This window comes from Rhinoderma darwinii, chromosome 1, assembly GCF_050947455.1.
Source record: "Rhinoderma darwinii isolate aRhiDar2 chromosome 1, aRhiDar2.hap1, whole genome shotgun sequence".
Taxonomy (NCBI): Eukaryota; Metazoa; Chordata; class Amphibia; order Anura; family Rhinodermatidae; genus Rhinoderma; species Rhinoderma darwinii.
In genome coordinates, this window is record NC_134687.1 from 501,589,523 (window position 1) to 501,606,553 (window position 17,031).

Sequence of the window (17,031 nt, forward strand, 5' to 3'; positions counted from 1 at the left end):
ACAGGCCAAAATTTGGTGGGACCTTACAACCTTAAAGAATTACATCGCAAAAGATATGATACCTAGAGGTCTACGCCTCAGAAAAACTCCAACATTTATCTACACAGAAGAATTTCTAAAGGAATGGAACCAGACCCTCTCCACATGTTCCATGAATTTGATGAAACTAATTACTAAACAAGAGGAGATTAAACTATCCGAATTAGACATCAATATCACTGATATTAGAAAATCAATTGATGTTTATTCCGACTCACCTTCCTTTTCTTTTCTTCAAATTCGTACAACGACTGCCATTGATAAATTAGATCAATCCATTGCTGAAACGAAAAAAAGCAAGTTTCAACGAGATATGAGAGATTATACACATAACGAAATTTACAATTGGAGTCAGAGAACAAGAAACTACACAAGACCTAGACCCATTCTCAAAAAACGGAACCAATACCGCAACCAATACAGGGATTTACCAAACAGAGTGAGTTTCAGCTCCACAGAACCAGACTCCGCTGACGGCCTGTCAGAAGATGATAATTCAACGACTCGCCCACACTCTACCCATAGAACACAAAACCAAAGTTATCAGTCAAAAAACGAGGTAGGAGGGGGGGCAGGAAGCACAAATCGAATGAATCAAGACTTCAATCGTTGCCTGCGCCCCCGGAAATTCCAACAGTACTAGAATTGAACGTCACCAACTTATCCTCCTTCACTCTAACCACGGCACAAACTGAAGTTTTATCCTTGGGTCTCAATTTTGCTCCAAAAAACAATTTCAACCTATTCAATACGCTACTGGACATTAACAAATTTATTCGTAATTTGACTGTGAAAAAACATTTCCTTGGGCAGGAGACCCTCCTTCTGGACGATGTTCCAACTTCATCTCCCCCTACCACATCTGTTGAAGAGTGCGTCCCTCCAGCTCATCCGCCACCTAGTCTTGAACAATTCTCCTTTCAAGAACTTACCACCTTAGCAGCTCTGGATCACCTGCGTACGGAAACCTATAATCAAACGGTGACCACAGCCCCAAATTTTCGTACTTCCAACCCCAAGTTCTACCCAACGAACTCTAGAACTGACTCGATGGACCGTTTCCAAACGGTAATGGAAAAAGAATTACAAAACTTGGCGGACAGCCTCAAATCCCAATATCCAACAACAAATATGACGATCCAACACAAACAAGCGGTTAAGTCTTTACACGACAACAAAGACATAGTGATAAAAATGGCGGATAAAGGAGGCAGTGTTACTGTAATGAATAAGAACGATTATAAACAATCCATTACTAACCTGCTATGTGACAAAACAACCTATAAAATACTGGAGAACAACCCAGTAGACAACATAAAAAATCGCATGAACAAACTCTTAAAAGATGGCCAACGAGGAGGTTTCATGAATGAAAAACAAGCCGAATTTATTCTTGTTGATCAACCCATTACGCCAATTTTTCATGCGCTTCCAAAGACCCACAAGCTGATTTTTCCACCACCAATGAGACCCATTGTCTCAGGTATAGGTTCAATTTTAGAACGATTGTCGGAATGGTTAGATACATTACTGCAACCATTAGCACAAACAGCCCCCGGATTTTTAAAGGATACTAAAAATGTCCTTAATTCACTATGCCATAAAAAATGGGAGAAAAATTACACTTGGCTCACGTGTGATGTCGTGTCTTTATACACTTCTATTCCACATCACATTGCTTATGCCGCTCTTGATTACCACTTAACCAAACACAGTTTGTATGATAAAAATTTCCAAGTATTCATTCTGGAAGTACTAATGTTTCTAATGACCAATAATTACTTTCAATTTGACACAAAATATTACCTCCAACTCAAGGGCGTATCCATGGGAGCCAAGTTTTCTCCATCGATAGCCAATTTAGTCATGTCCTGGTGGGAACAGTCCTACATTTTTTCTACCGATAATACATATGGCCACTGCATTGAATGGTATGGGAGGTATATTGACGATATTTTACTAATCTGGAAAGGAGACACTGACACTATCCCGGTTTTTGTAGAAACCCTCAATCAAAATCACTGCAATCTTAAATTTACTTACAAATTTGATAACACCAATATCATATTTCTAGATCTTGAACTAAACGGAAAAGAAGGGCAAATAATCTCTACCCAGACTCACCGAAAACCTACCTCATCAAATAATATCCTTCATGCAAGAAGCAATCATTCAATGCAGACCATAAAGGCCATACCAGTGGGAGAGTTGCATCGTGCCAAAAGGAATTGCACCTCCCACAGTCAGTTTGAAGTTGAACAAAAGGCAATCAAAACCAGACTCAGAGCAAGAGGTTATCCCACATGGTCACTCAATAGAGCAAGTGAAATCATGACCAAAATACCCAGAACTGACTTACTCGCATATAACAACAAACATACCAAAACAAGTCCTAAAATTCAATCTAAGGACAACCAACCTACTTTAATCCTACAACAGAGTAACCAGTTTATGCAAATCAAAAAATTAGTCACCAATAACTTACCTATCCTACAAGAGGACGACGGTCTACGTTCCATCTTGGCCGAAGGTTGTCGTATCGTGGCAAGAAAGGCACCCTCTTTGGGCAGCGTGTTGTCTCCGTCACTGTTCACACCAAACGAAAATGTTAAAACAACATGGCTAGAAACAAAAGGCTTCTACAGATGTGGGCAACATCCATGCAAGACTTGCTCTTTTGCCCATCCAACTAAAACATTCAGTAACTCTACACAAACAGATACATACAGCATCCAGAATTATATCAATTGTAACAGCGAATCCGTAATCTACGTCATAGAATGTACTGAATGTCAACTAAAATACGTGGGTTGTACAAACAGAAAACTGAAAACAAGAATTCTTGAACACCTTAGTTACGTGAGAAATACTAATATCACTAACATCTCCAATGTATCAAAACATTTTATTGTACAACACAACCGTAACACAAAAAATTTACGTTGCTACGCTATTGAAAAAATCTACCCCCCAAAAAGGGGAGGCGACCTTAAACATAAAACCCACCTTAGGGAGGCATTTTGGATTTACAGATTAAAAACTAGATATCCAGATGGCCTAAACCTTAGAAGAGATCTAATGTTTCAGTATTAATAATAGATCTCCGAGCCTCCCATCGTGGTTACCAAGACCAAGAAGAAAAATAATAATAACCATACTAATAAAAATTTCATAAAAATAATCCATCTATTGAAGATCATCCATTACCATGGTACTCCAGGACTCCTTTGCCCGCATATTTACAGCCTGTACATGCATAACATGTGCTTTTTGCCATGTACATTACTGTTCATATCTTTTAAACCACTTTTTCGTTAGTCACAATCACTAATTAGGTTTTTAATCATTTTTTTGCTCCAGTTGTTGTCCTACCCTCACTTCCCTCCCTGGTCACATCCTCATTATCAAAAGTAAGCGCCCGTCTCTGTCCTTCGTTAATCCATAAGTGAACATTGATTAAACAACACTGTCTAATTTTACACTCAATACTGACAACATATAACAACAACAGCGTACCACTATCGACAGTATAAAATACATTATCTTAAATATCAAAGTAAAATACTCTGACACCTACATGACTATGCACATCAACTATGTCTAAGTGATTGTTTGATTTCTAGAAATAAATAAGTACTTACCAATTTTATATGCACCATCGTCTATAAGATAGCCATCTGGACAATAACGAATAGGCAAAATGACAGCATCTTCCGTCGATATAGTCTCCATTCCATACAACAAAACACCATCTGAAATATATAATACACTCATGTTAGGTCGTACTTACATAACCCTACATTCTCAATCATGATACTAATGCTGCTACTAGTTGAGAATACGCAAGTGAAAACACAAACAACAGAATGGGCAGCAACCATTCCTACTTCCGGCTTGCGTTCCAAAGGGATAACAACAGTGGAACGCACTCAGCAATCAGCTGTACCATACAGACCAGGATAAATACGAGACAACGCGCGCTATTCAAAAACAGACACCACAGCCAAGACTAAGGATGCAGCAGCATCCGAAACGCGTAGGCTTTTGAGGACATTACCGCCCGCTTACCCTCACATCAGGACTATTCTTCTGGACTATTTTAATTGAATACTATTAAACTTGGAAACCTGCTTCCATTTTAACTACTTCATACAGCGCTGGAACAACTCCTTTCTCTTCTTCCGTACTTCAACGTGTGCCGACACGAGATTCCGGGCGCTGCTGAGACACACTTCCGTAGTGTCAGGTGAGCTGGAGGATTCCTCCCCCCTCTTCTTCTATTTCAGCGCTGACAAACATCTGCCCATTGAAAGCAATGGGCAGACGTTTGTCTGTTCACACGAGGCGTATATTTACGCGCCGCTGTCAAATGACGGCGCGTAAATAGACGCCTGCGTAGAAGAAGTGACCTGTCACTTCTTTGGCCGTAATTGGAGCCGCTATTCATTGACTCCAATGAATAGCAGCGCTAATTACGGCCGTAATTGACGCGGCGTTCAAGCGCCTGCACATGCCGGTACGGCTGAAATTACGGGGATGTTTTCAGGCTGAAACATCCCCGTAATTTCAGCCGTTACGGACCCCCGCCGTGTGAACATACCCTTATATCTATCTGCCCTAGCTAACTGTTGAGAACGAGGCACCCCACTTTATTACACCCATATGCTCTCATACGGCATATCGATAAGGAGCTGTGTTAACCAGAGATCTCCTTCAGAGGGACAAATGTATCTTATCTTAGTTTACTGTGAAGTTGAATGCTATCTTCTGTCTGCTGTTTTATGCTATAAGTCATTACTGTATTGTTCTTCCATGGGATCACTGACCAGAAGTTCGAAAACTCCCTGCCCCCATGATCACTACTTTGTCAGGTTTTTTTTCATTGTTCTTTATTTCTTCAAATATATATCATATCCATTTTATTCAGTAAAAAATTTTTTTCCAAGACCTTACCTTCCCCCCCAGTGGGAAAAAAGAGAGAAATTAGTGCTTCAGTTACCTGAATAAACCCTCTAGGGAGCCCAAAGATCTTTCCAAATTAATGGATCTCCTCCATTTCTACTACCTAGTTGATTGCTATTTCTCTTCTTGCCCAAAAAAATAACTTTCAAAATAACCAATTTTTTTATTCATTCCACTACTTTATTTCAGTTATTTCCAATGTGGACAATCTCCAGGAAATTTTACATACATATGTGCCACTGATCTCAGCAGCTTCTCTTGTAGTCCGGAACATTTATAAACTTTTGGCTTTGCGGTCCTTTTAACCAATCTAAACCTCAATTCAAAGTGTGTCTAGATAAATGTCGGCCAAACCTTCCATACAGCTTCATGTTCTCTGCTTCTCTTCCACAGTCACTGGAAGAGAACAACACAACTTTTTGGATGTAATAGAGTTAAATCTGAACAACCCATATTCATCATAAAAAGTATCCAACGATGAGATAATTGTGTGGGTCTGCTGTAACCACAATTAGCTGTTATCAACCCAGGAAAGTGGCTAGCGGGTCCTAACTTCCGTTTGCCATATTACATGTCGTCCATTAAAATCAATTATCCATATAATAGACAGATGAGCCGGGTTCACCAGAGGGGACAGCAAGGTACCATATAGCCTAATAGGGAATATTATTAGGGTTTTCCCAGGGTTTGTACAGCCCCTTCTTATATTACTGGGTGCTCAGGTCCCACTATACAGCTCCCAGAACCAGATTGTAAGGTGAATACTTACTGTGCTGAAAATTACGTATGGGATGAGCACTAAATATGAGGGAGCACTGGGAGAGAGGGAGGATTATGTCAGATTTACCTTGGTCTCTAGCTGGACCAGTTATCAGGACTGTTTCTGACTGTTCGATGAACTAAGCTGCTTTTGACGGCATCAGATTTTGACACCTGGCCTGGTTTACACACACTAGAAGTTTTGAGTTTTAAGTCTTTCTAAAAAAACATGATCTCTAATTATTATAAATTTTGGTAGGATGCATTTATCTATGTTTATACACTCTATGGCCAAAAGTATATGGACAGCCGACCATCACACCTATATAAACCCGTTTAACATCCCATTCTAAAACCATGGGTGTAAATATTGAGATGTACCCCCTTTTGCAGCTTTAACGCTTCCTCCTGAATGGGCACAAATTCCTATAGAAGTGCATTTGTGCGGTCTGGCCCTGATGTTGGACGAGAAGGTCTGGCTTGCAATCAGCATTTCAAGTCATCAAAAAAGTGCTCAATGGAATTGAGGTCAGGGCTCTGTACAGGCCTATAGAGTTCCTCTACATCAAACTCATCAAACCCTATCTTTATGGAGCTTGCTTTGTGCACAGGGGCACAGTCATGCTGGAACAGGAAAGGGCCTTCCCCAAACTGTTACCACAAATTTGGAAACATACAATTATCTAAAATGTCTTGATATGCTATAGCTATAGCACTAACATTAACCTTTACTTGAAATAAGGAGCCTAAGCCAACCCCTGAAAAGCAGCCCAAGACCATTATTCCTCCTCCACCAAATGTTGCAGCAGGCATTATACATTCCGAAAGGTAGTATTCTCCTGGCAGTCGCCAAATCCAGATTGGTCCATCAGACAGTCCGATAGTGAAAGGTGATTCATCACTCCAGAGAACACGTTTCCACTGTGTCCAGTGACTACATACTTTACGTTATTCTAACCGACTCTTGGCATTGCGCATGGTGATCTTAGGCTTGCGTCCAGCTGCTTGACCATGGAAATACATTTAATGATGCTCCTAACGCACAGTCTTGTGTTGATGTCACTTCCCGAGGCAGTTTGGAACTCTGAGTGATGCAACAAAGGATAAGTGATTTTTATGTGCTTCAGCACTGGGCGTCCCGCTCTACGAGTTTGTGTGGTCTACTGTTTCGTGGCTGTGTTGTTGTTACTCCTAGATGCTTCCACTTCATAATAATAGCATTTACAGTTGACCGGGGCAGATATAGCAGATCAGAAATGTACTGACTTGTGGCAAAGGTGGCATCCTATGACCGTACCAGACACTGAGCTCTTCAGTACGACCCATACTACTGCCAATGTTTGTCTAGTGAGATTGCATGGCTGTGTGCTTAACCCCTTAACTACTGGCGTATAGTGTTTTTACGTCGGCCGTTTGGGTTAGTTCTTCTGAAGCGCCGCCTTTTCACGTCGGCACTTCAGAAGAACTTTTCCCACATCGGGTGGGGATCTCCTGAAGCCTGTGCTGTTGCTAACAGCATCGGGCTTTAGGGCAATGATCGGAGACCACTAGCAGTGGTCTCCAATCATATTTAACTCCTCAGACACGGCATTCAATAACGAGCCCCGCATCTGAGTGGTTTTAGAGGGAGGGGGCTCCCTCTCTCACCCCACCGGCATCCCGTGTTCATCGCAGGGTGCCGATGGTATCTATTGCAGCCTGGGGGCCTAACAAAGGCCCCCAGGTCTGACTTTAGTTATTGCCTGTTAGGCCATGCCGGAGGCATGACCTAACAGGTGCCTTTCAGTTTTACACTGACAGGCAATAATACACTGCAATGCAGAAGTATTGCAGTGTATTATAAAAGCGAACAACAGATCACACAGTAAAGTCCCCTAGTGGGACTAAAAAAAGTTAAATAAAGTTTGACATAAATAAACAAAAGTCCGAAGTTAAAAAAAATAAAAACCCACTTTTTCCACTTACAAAATACTTTATTATGAAAAAAAGTTACTCATATTTGGGATCACCGCATCCGTAACGAACCCAACTATAAAACGATTACATTATTTAACCCGCACGGTAAACGCCGTAAAAAGTAAAATAAAAAATTATGCAGAATTGCTGTTTTCTGTTCATCCTACCTTCAAAAAAATTTGATAAAATGTGATCAAAAAGTCACAATTACTCCAAAATCGTACCAATAAAAACTAGAAGTCGTCCCGTAAAAAAAAAAAAAAAAAAGCCCTCATACAGCTACATCGGTCGAAAAATAAAAAAGTTATGGCTTTTAAAAAATGGCGACACAAACAAATAATTTTGAAATTTTTTACTGTTTAAAAGTAGGAAAACATAAAAAAAAAACTATATAAATATGGTATCGCCGCAATCTTAAGGACCCGCTGAATAAAGTTATTATGTTATTTATACCACACGGTAAACTGTGTAAAATTAAGATGCAAAAAAGAATGGCAAAATTTCAGTTTTTTTTCCAGTACCCCACTAAAGTTAATAAAAAATTAATCGATAAATTATATGTACCCCAAAATGGTGCTATACAAAAATACAACTTGTCCCGCAAAAAAACAAGTCCTTATACAGCTATGTCGACGGAAAAATAAAAAAGTTATAGCTCTTTGAATGCGACGATGGAAAAACTTAAAAAATTGCTCGGTCATTAAAGAGACTCTGTCACCACATTATAAGTGCCCTGTCTCCTACATAAGGAGATGGGCGCTGTAATGTAGGTGACAGTAATTCTTTTTATTTAAAAAAACTATCTTTTTTCACAACGTTAGGAGCGATTTAAGTTTATGCTAATGAGCTTTCTTAATGCCCAAGTGGGCGTACTTTTACTTTCGACCAAGTGGGCGTTGTACAGAGGAGTGCATGACGCTGACCAATCAGCATCATGCACTCCTCTCCATTCATTTACACTGCACTAGCGATATAGATATATCACTATGTGCAGCCTCATACACAAGCCCTAACATTACTGCAGTGTCCTGATAATGAATACACATGACCATCCAGCCTGGACGTCATGTGTACTCAGAATCCTGACACTTCTGAATCTTTTTTTGTGAGATTCCGGCAAGTGAAACCAAATCTCGTTTAGCTCCGAGATCTCGCGAGATTTCGTATCCGTTGCTGGAATCTCACAAAAAAAGAGTCAGAAGTGTCAGGATTCTGAGTACACATGACGTCCAGGCTGGATGGTCATGTGTATTCATTATCAGGACACTGTAGTAATGTTAGGGCTTGTGTATGAGGCTGCACATAGTGATATAACTATATCGCTACTGCAGTGTAAATGAATGGAGAGGAGTGCATGATGCCGATTGGTCAGCGCCATACACTCCTCTGTACAACGCCCACTTGGTCGAAAGTAAAAGTACGCCCACTTGGGCATTAAGAAAGCTCATTAGCATAAACTGAAATCGCTCCTAACTTCGTGAAAAAATATCGTTTTTTTAAATAAAAAGCATTACTGTCACCTACATTACAGCGCCCATCTCCTTATGTAGGAGATAGGGCACTTATAATGTGGTGACAGAGTCTATTTAAGGTTTAAAATACCTTCGTATTAAGGGGTTAATTTCATGCATCTGTTTGCAACGAGTGTGGCTGTAACACCTGAATGCAATAATTAGGAGGAATGTCAACCTTCTTTTGGCCGTATAGTGTATCTTTAAGGCCCCATGCACACGACCGTGTTCGGTCCGTGATATACGGTCCGCATGTCCCGGACCGAACACTGTGCAGGGAGCAGAGCCCTGCCTCACTGCGGAACTACCGTCCTGTGCTGAAAACATGATTACAGTACGGGACCGTTTTCCGCGGAGAGGCAGTGACTCCTGGCGTCATAGATAACTCCCTGCACTGTGTTTGGTCCGGGACATGCGGACCGTATATCATGTACCGAACACGGTTGTGTGCATGGAGCCTAAGGGTTTACTCACATGCAGCAGGTATGTTGCAAATATTTCTGCGCCTGAAAATCTGTCCCATACGTCTCAATGGGGTTGTTTCTGTAGCACGCGCATGGATTTCCGCAGGTCCCGTTCAGATAAATGGGACAGTTGCAGAAATTTCTGTAACAAATCTGCCATGTGTGAATATACCTTAACAGATTATTCACTAGCTGTGCTCTCATATTAAAGTGAATAAAATACACAAAACACAGAATATAAATAACCCTGAGACAAACCTGACTATACAGGGCAAAGTACAAATACATATTTGTCATATACAGTACTATGTTAGAATTTGATCAGTATGCCGTTGTGGATTTTAAAAGTGATGAATTAGAATTTCTTATTTTTACTGAACTGCTGAGATCTTTCCAAATCATATTTCAGCATTCATGTTCATTGCAGATTTTTATTCTCTGAGAAACGGAGGTCTTTTAAGTTCTTTTTGCACAGATGTCAAATTGCATTATAAGCTTTGCTGACACCAATGTGTGCGGCAATTCAGTAAAAAAGATACTACTTTTTTTAATAAAGAAAAGTATCTCAGTTGGCCTCGTTTCTAAATGACATGCCTTCAACGAACCGTGACTACTAAAGTGGAAAAATACCATTAATGGAAATGCATTACCATGCAAGCCCAAGAATTCAGAGTGAATAAGGTCGCACTGCTCGCATATCATTCCCTCATATTAAGGCATATCTCTTATAGTGACTCTTCTAATGCTTTGTTCCTTATAATGGCAGTCCATTATATATTTTTTATTACTACGTACTTTAGAGTATTTATGTATAAAAGAGAAAACCCATTTTTGAGTAAATAGGAATGGGTCCTCCATATAGGACCCTTATCCATTAGCCAGAGCTATAAAGACAGTCTCTTACTCTGGAAAGTTTTGTTGCTCTATGCATTGCATTGATTTTTTTGGGAACTGGGTAATGCTTCATTTATTCAGCAGGGGAATTGAACACTTTCTGCTGGCTTCCCCTACAGTTTACAGTCAATCGCTGGGAGCCCGGAGCAGCAGTACAGCCTAGGGATGCACGATGCAACAAAATTTCTATACCCTTTCGATGCTGGGCGGGGGCAAACGGTTCAATATCGTCAATTTATGTATTTCGATACTAAGCTGTGTGGCCGCATAGCTTAGTATTGAAATAAATGAAGAAAACATGGCGCACACACACACACTAGTGACCGCCCCGCTTTCCATTAGTGCAGGCCGTGTTTTAGTAGCAGGAAGCAACGCTCCTTTCTCTACTGCCACCAATGATGATCTGAGTATATGAGAAGGGTCAGGGAGGAAGGGGAATGTCGCGAGTAGCACAGGGTTCCTGATGATGTGCCTGTGTCGCTCGCACCACTGGTTTGGAATCAGGACCGCGATACAGTGTACAGTGACAGACCAGCCCCAAGCAGAGCAAAAGCTTGAAATAAAGGCACTATTTTTTGCAGCCAGCATTGAAGAACATTGAGGTTAACGTGACCAACATTAACCCCAATGTTGCCATTATGTGAGGGAAATGAAGTCCCTTTATTTTTAATGTGAGACACATAGTCTTATGAATTTAGTACCTCTGTGTCCTCACATTAAGGCCTCATTTACACGAGCGTGTGCGTTTTGCGCAGGCAAAAAAATGCAGCGTTTGGCGTGCGCAAAAGGCACTTGACGGCTCCGTGTGTCATCAGTGTATGATGCGCGGCTGCGTGATTTTCGCACAGCCGCCATCATAGAGATGAGGCTAGTCGACGTCAGTCACTGTCCAGGGTGCTGAAAGAGTTAACTGATCGGCAGTAACTCTTTCAGCACCCTCGACAGTGAATTCCGATCACAATATACAGCAACCTGTAAATAAAAAAAAGACGTTCATACTTCCCAAGAACTTCCTGCTTCCTCCAGTCCGGTCTCCCGGCCGTTGCCTTGGTGACGCGTCCCTCTCGTCATCCGGCCCCACCTCCCTGGATGACGCGGCAGTCCATGTGACCGCTGCAGCTTGTGATTGGCTGCAGCCTGTGCTTGGCCTGTGATTGGCTGCAGCTGTCACTTGGACTGAATTGTCATCCCGGGAGGTCAGACTGGAGGAAGAAGCTGGGCGTTATCGATAAGTCAGAACTTCTTCTTTTTTTTTACACGTTCATGTATATTGTGATCGGAAGTCACTGTCCAGGGTGCTGAACCAGTTTAACTCTTTCAGCACCGTGGACAGTGACTGTCTCCTGACGTCGCGTACCGAAACATTTTTTGCCGGGTTCGGTCAAAACGAGTTCGACCGAACCCGGTGAAGTTCGGTGCGCTCATCTCTAATTTGACACTCCGTTTGGATGTTTGTAAACAGAAAAGCACGTGGTGCTTTTCTGTTTACATTCATCCTTTTGACAGCTCTTGCGTGAATCACGCAGTTCGCACGGAAGTGCTTCCGTGCGGCATGCGTGGTTTTCACGCACCCATTGACTTCAATGGGTGCGTGATGCGCGAAAAACGCATGATTATAGAACATGTCGTGAGTTTTACGCAACGCACTCGCGCTGCGCAAAATTCACGCATTGTCTGCACTGCCCCATAGAGTAATATAGGTGCGTACGACACGCGTGAAAAGCACGCGCGTCGCACGTGCGTATATTACGCTCGTGTAAATGAGGCCTAATAGTAATTAACCCCCTCGTCTACCTCACACATTTAACCCAATGTTGCTGATGGGATCACTTCCTATAATGGGCAACATTGGATCAGAACACATCAGAAAATGGAAGGACTTTATATTTTTGTTGATTTTTTTATTTTTGGCTAAGTATCGTTTTGGTATTGAGTATCGCAATACTACTCTAAGTATCGGTATCGTAGTCCAAATTCTGGTATCGTGACAACCCTAGTACAGCCTGTGCTTAGCTTATTGTCAGGGGGATCCTTTTAACAAACAAGTATTGCCCAAAGTGGACAATCCCTTCATACAACATTCCACCGTTGAGTGGAATTTACACGGCACAATAATCCCTAGTCCCTCTTTGGAAAAGTGACCACTCCATGCATTGAGTGCCTTCTGGATCATCTCAGTGATATCTTTGAAGATAAAGAAAAGTGAAGTTCCTATAATATGTGAAAACATAAATTGATAGCATTAGTTATTAAAATATGTATCAGCCTACTAAAAAATGTAAAGCTACAATATTTACATCTATTTTTATGGGGCATGCTGGCGCTGTGGGTAGTGGAGCTAGTTTTCATAATTTTCACCATGGTTTTATTGGCTATCGCATAGATAAATAATGCCTGCAAAAATGGTAAAAGCAGATTATACTGGGGATCAGCACATTGCTGTTAATCTATTTAAATATGCCTGTGCAGCGTTTCCATAGAACTTCTTTATGTAAGACATGTTTTGATTTGGTTTGGTTTCAATACATTCTACCCAGAAAGAGAAGAAAGATATTCTACCTAATGGGGTTGACTCCTTCGGACAACACTAAATTGTTAAAAGAGGCTCCAAATGAAAAGCTGGGTCCCTCCTGCTGCAAGAGTTCAATTCTCCTGCAGCACCACTGCAGAAGAAGTCAAGTAGTACATAGTTCTCATTGAAATAAACCAAAAGAGATCTGCACACATGTGTGGCCAGCCCTCCATCTCTTTTCATTGCAACCAAAAGTATTGCCAAACATTGTGCCCTCTAAAATAGTGCCATATAGATAGGGCACCATATAGGTGTCCCCAATAATAGTGCTAGACATTTTTCCCCCAACGATATTGTCTCACATTGTGCCCCGAACAATATTTCCACACATTGTGCCCCCTCCCGTGTCCTCTGATAATGTGGACCTGCTTTTAAAGGCCAGTTTATTTCCTAAAATAAAGCTGATTTAAAAATGAAATAACATCCCCTTAATAGATATTTTGTTCCTGGAATTCCTCATTTTAGCTGCAGTCTTTTTGTCACGCTTATTGTCCTGCCGGGTAGCCCTCCGGCTACTTTACTGTTATCAGAAAGCAGAAGTTCCTGCAGGTTGTCAGCTATTTCAATAATAACAGTATTCTAGGGAATTATTATTTAATGGGGTTGTCTTATTACGACAACCCCTGTCCATTTGTGTCACTATGGCATATGAATGTTATAAAGGGGGGTTCCCAGTTTAGTATCTCTTTCTACGAGCCAGAGCAGAATGCCTCTACAAACAGTAGTTCTCACACTGGTAAACCCGGCCTGTTATATGTATGGCCATTTTTCTGAAATGCATGGCCAGCTGGAGCTTCCCCTGGAAAGAACAGCTGATCGCTGAAGGTTCAAGGAGCCGGACCACCTGCAGTATCAAAAAAAGGTACTTTCATGAAACAAGACTTTTAAGTAAATCTCTGAGGAATCTCCGTTTCACCAGTTAAACCTGTGATTCAAAAATACACTTAAACATCAATATATGTGGCTTCGAATCGTTAGAGTCCCAAGTGGAACAATGTTTAGTGCCATGGACATAACAATGGCAATTTATTGTGACTGAGTGATATAAAGCTATCCGAAACCACATGGGAAAGGGCCTTTTTCGGGGTAAATAAATTATCAAAAACTGCAAAAAACTAAAACTGGTGTATTTGGGCGTACTATGATGAAACATTTTATTTATTTATTTTAATTTCCTGTAAGGAAGGATAGAGGGCTGTGTTTTAATATACTTGATCACATGTGTAGGGTTCTGTATAGATGATACATAGAAATATGTCATCTACAATTGTGGGGAAAATGATCCATATTATAATACGTCCAGTAACCAATGGTTACTATTTTTAAAAGATACTTATCCATGAGGACACTTGAGCCTTGGCATTAATAGCTAGGTATTGCATTAAAATGTATTCGCTATTCCATGCAAGATAATAAGAGTTTATTGAGGGTTTCCCCTTTGTTTCCTAGAAATAACTTAGATTCTAGAATGTATGTCTCACCAACGTTTTGCCAAGAATAAAGCACTATGGGAGTGATCTACTACAATTGGTGTATAAAATGTGTATCAAATCCGATTTCAACTAGTATTTTTCAACTAAAAATTACAAAATGAAATATCCACGGGCAAACAACACCTCTATTTATAAGAAATATAGATTTTATATTGGATGTAAACGTGCTACGTTTCTCGGCGTAATCTATTTCTCATTAAAGAAAAATAAAGCAATCGTCATTTTCTCTTAGCGGAGGTTGCTGTAACTTTGTGGTTAGTGTGGGGTCCGATCAAAAGAAGAGCAAAGTTCGAATGTAAACATCTGTTTTTGTTTTCTGTGGCTGGTTTCCTTGTCTTGTTGTGCATTTAAATATTCTAAGTTGTAATAAAAACATATTACAACCTGCAAAGCCATTGGACTCACTCATGATAGAGTACCTGGTGGTATTTAGTGTGTGTGTGTGTGTGTGTGTGTGTGTGGAATAATGAGCTTGTTACAAAGTTCTTTTTGAGTTCAAGTAGGAGAGTAAATTTATCATATTACATAGAACAGAAGTTAAAAGGGATCCATACTTTTCAGGACTGTATGCATATCTCTAGGATTCGACTGCTGGGACCAAGGTCAGCAAGACCTAAAAGAGTATCAGATGATCCTCCGATGGGCCCAGGCTCTGACACAGTATTGTAGCAAAAAAGTAGAAACCAAGGCAGCACTCCAAGTAAGAACCCTTATTCAACCATGTCAGGCTCCACTGAGCCTTGCTTGAGAAATCCTCAGTGGAGCTGAAATGTTGCATTGGTGAATAAAGGTTCTCACTTGGAGTGCTGCCTTCGTTTCTAGTAGTTTGCTACAAGGGACCCTTGAATCCAGTCCTGTGAGGCGGCCACTATTAAGCATTATGATACCAGTGCTGCTGCCTTCCAATGATTATTGGCGCAACAGGAGTCCAAAGGTCCAGTAGTGGGCAACCCCATTTGGAGCTGACTTTGGAGCCAATGACATGTGCCTAGGGTCTTTCTTATGAGTTGATTCACAAATGACCTACTAAACCTTACTGATGATATGTCCTGTGTATACAACAAAGATTATGGTGAAATGGTGGATGTGCGCATGTTTGGAAAGATAGAGAGTGGGCCCTCAGAACCACAGTCCAATGCTGGCTGGGATCCATCAATTCACTTTATTTGGATTCCACCCATATGTTCTCACAGGCCTTCTCCAGTTCCGTGATTCATAGTGGGTTCAGAAGGCATGTCCCAAGACTATTTTATTCTACCTTTTATTTCTAAATAACTCTTTCATATATTTTCACTAAGTATTTAGGGAAATATGCTTTCCATGTTTTACATTCCCAGCAGCAAAAAACCTCAACTATCCCTGCAAATGGTCCACAGCAGAATACAAGCATATTCCGATCTGCTTGTATACAGCAAACGTAGATAAATTTTATCTGATATCAGATTTAACATATAAGTATGTTGTTTATCTTGCAGCACTTTCAATGATCGCCCAATGTGCAGGATTTGTCATGAAGGAAGTAACCAAGAAGACCTTCTCTCCCCATGTGAATGTACTGGAACACTAGGGACAATACACCGCAGCTGCCTAGAGCACTGGCTTTCATCCTCCAACACAAGCTACTGTGAACTCTGTCACTTCAGGTTTTCTGTGGAGCGCAAGCCTAGACCATTAGTAGAGGTTAGTAAATTGCCAGACTCACTAACTTATGTTTCCAAATAATGCTGGAAACAGTGATAGATAAAGCCATGGTAAACTGGTGATCCTAGGACCTGTGTTCTATCACCACTTTATATGTGGATGAGGTTGTTGGCTTCAGAAGTACAATATCTATCATAACTCTTGAGTTATCTCTTGTACGTTAGGCAATATGAGGAAATGCTAAACTGGCAGTGTCAATCGTGATGCTTACTTCTACAATATTCCAGTTTATTTGCTGCTCATACTAACTTGATACTCAGTGAGGCCTGATTCACACGAACGTGTTAAACGTCCATGGGACGGCCGTTGAAATAGCGGCCGTCCCACGGACCTATGTAATTCAATGTGGCCGTTCACACAGTCGTTGTTTCAACGGACCGTGTGAAGGGTCCGTGGGAAAATAGGACATGTGCTATCTTTTCACACATCACGCATCCCTCCATAGACTCTCAATTATGGGGGATGCGTGACATCGCGTCCCGCAGCGCTGAGCACAGATGCACCTCGGACGTGAAAAACAGCAGTTTTCCACGCCGAGATGCACAGCGTTCGTGTGAATCAGGCCTCAAGAATCTAAAAGTAAAATACACTAGGAAGGTGACAATCAATAGACCAGATTTGGTGTATGACATTTTTCAACTGTGCTGACAGGTTGAAGTGACGAAAGATATGTTGGTTTT

At 41.0% G+C, this 17,031-nt stretch overlaps 1 protein-coding gene across 4 annotated transcripts in view; it reads left to right on the top strand.

The window, feature by feature from the left end:
* MARCHF3 (membrane associated ring-CH-type finger 3) overlaps positions 1 to 17,031 on the top strand; it is a 253,055-nt gene that overhangs the window by 139,079 nt on the left and 96,945 nt on the right. For all 4 annotated transcript variants that reach the window (XM_075835997.1, XM_075835988.1, XM_075836016.1 and 1 more), the window contains one exon: positions 16,126 to 16,330. In XM_075835997.1, coding sequence (XP_075692112.1) covers positions 16,126 to 16,330 — 205 coding nt within the window. The remainder of the gene's footprint in view (positions 1 to 16,125; positions 16,331 to 17,031) is intronic.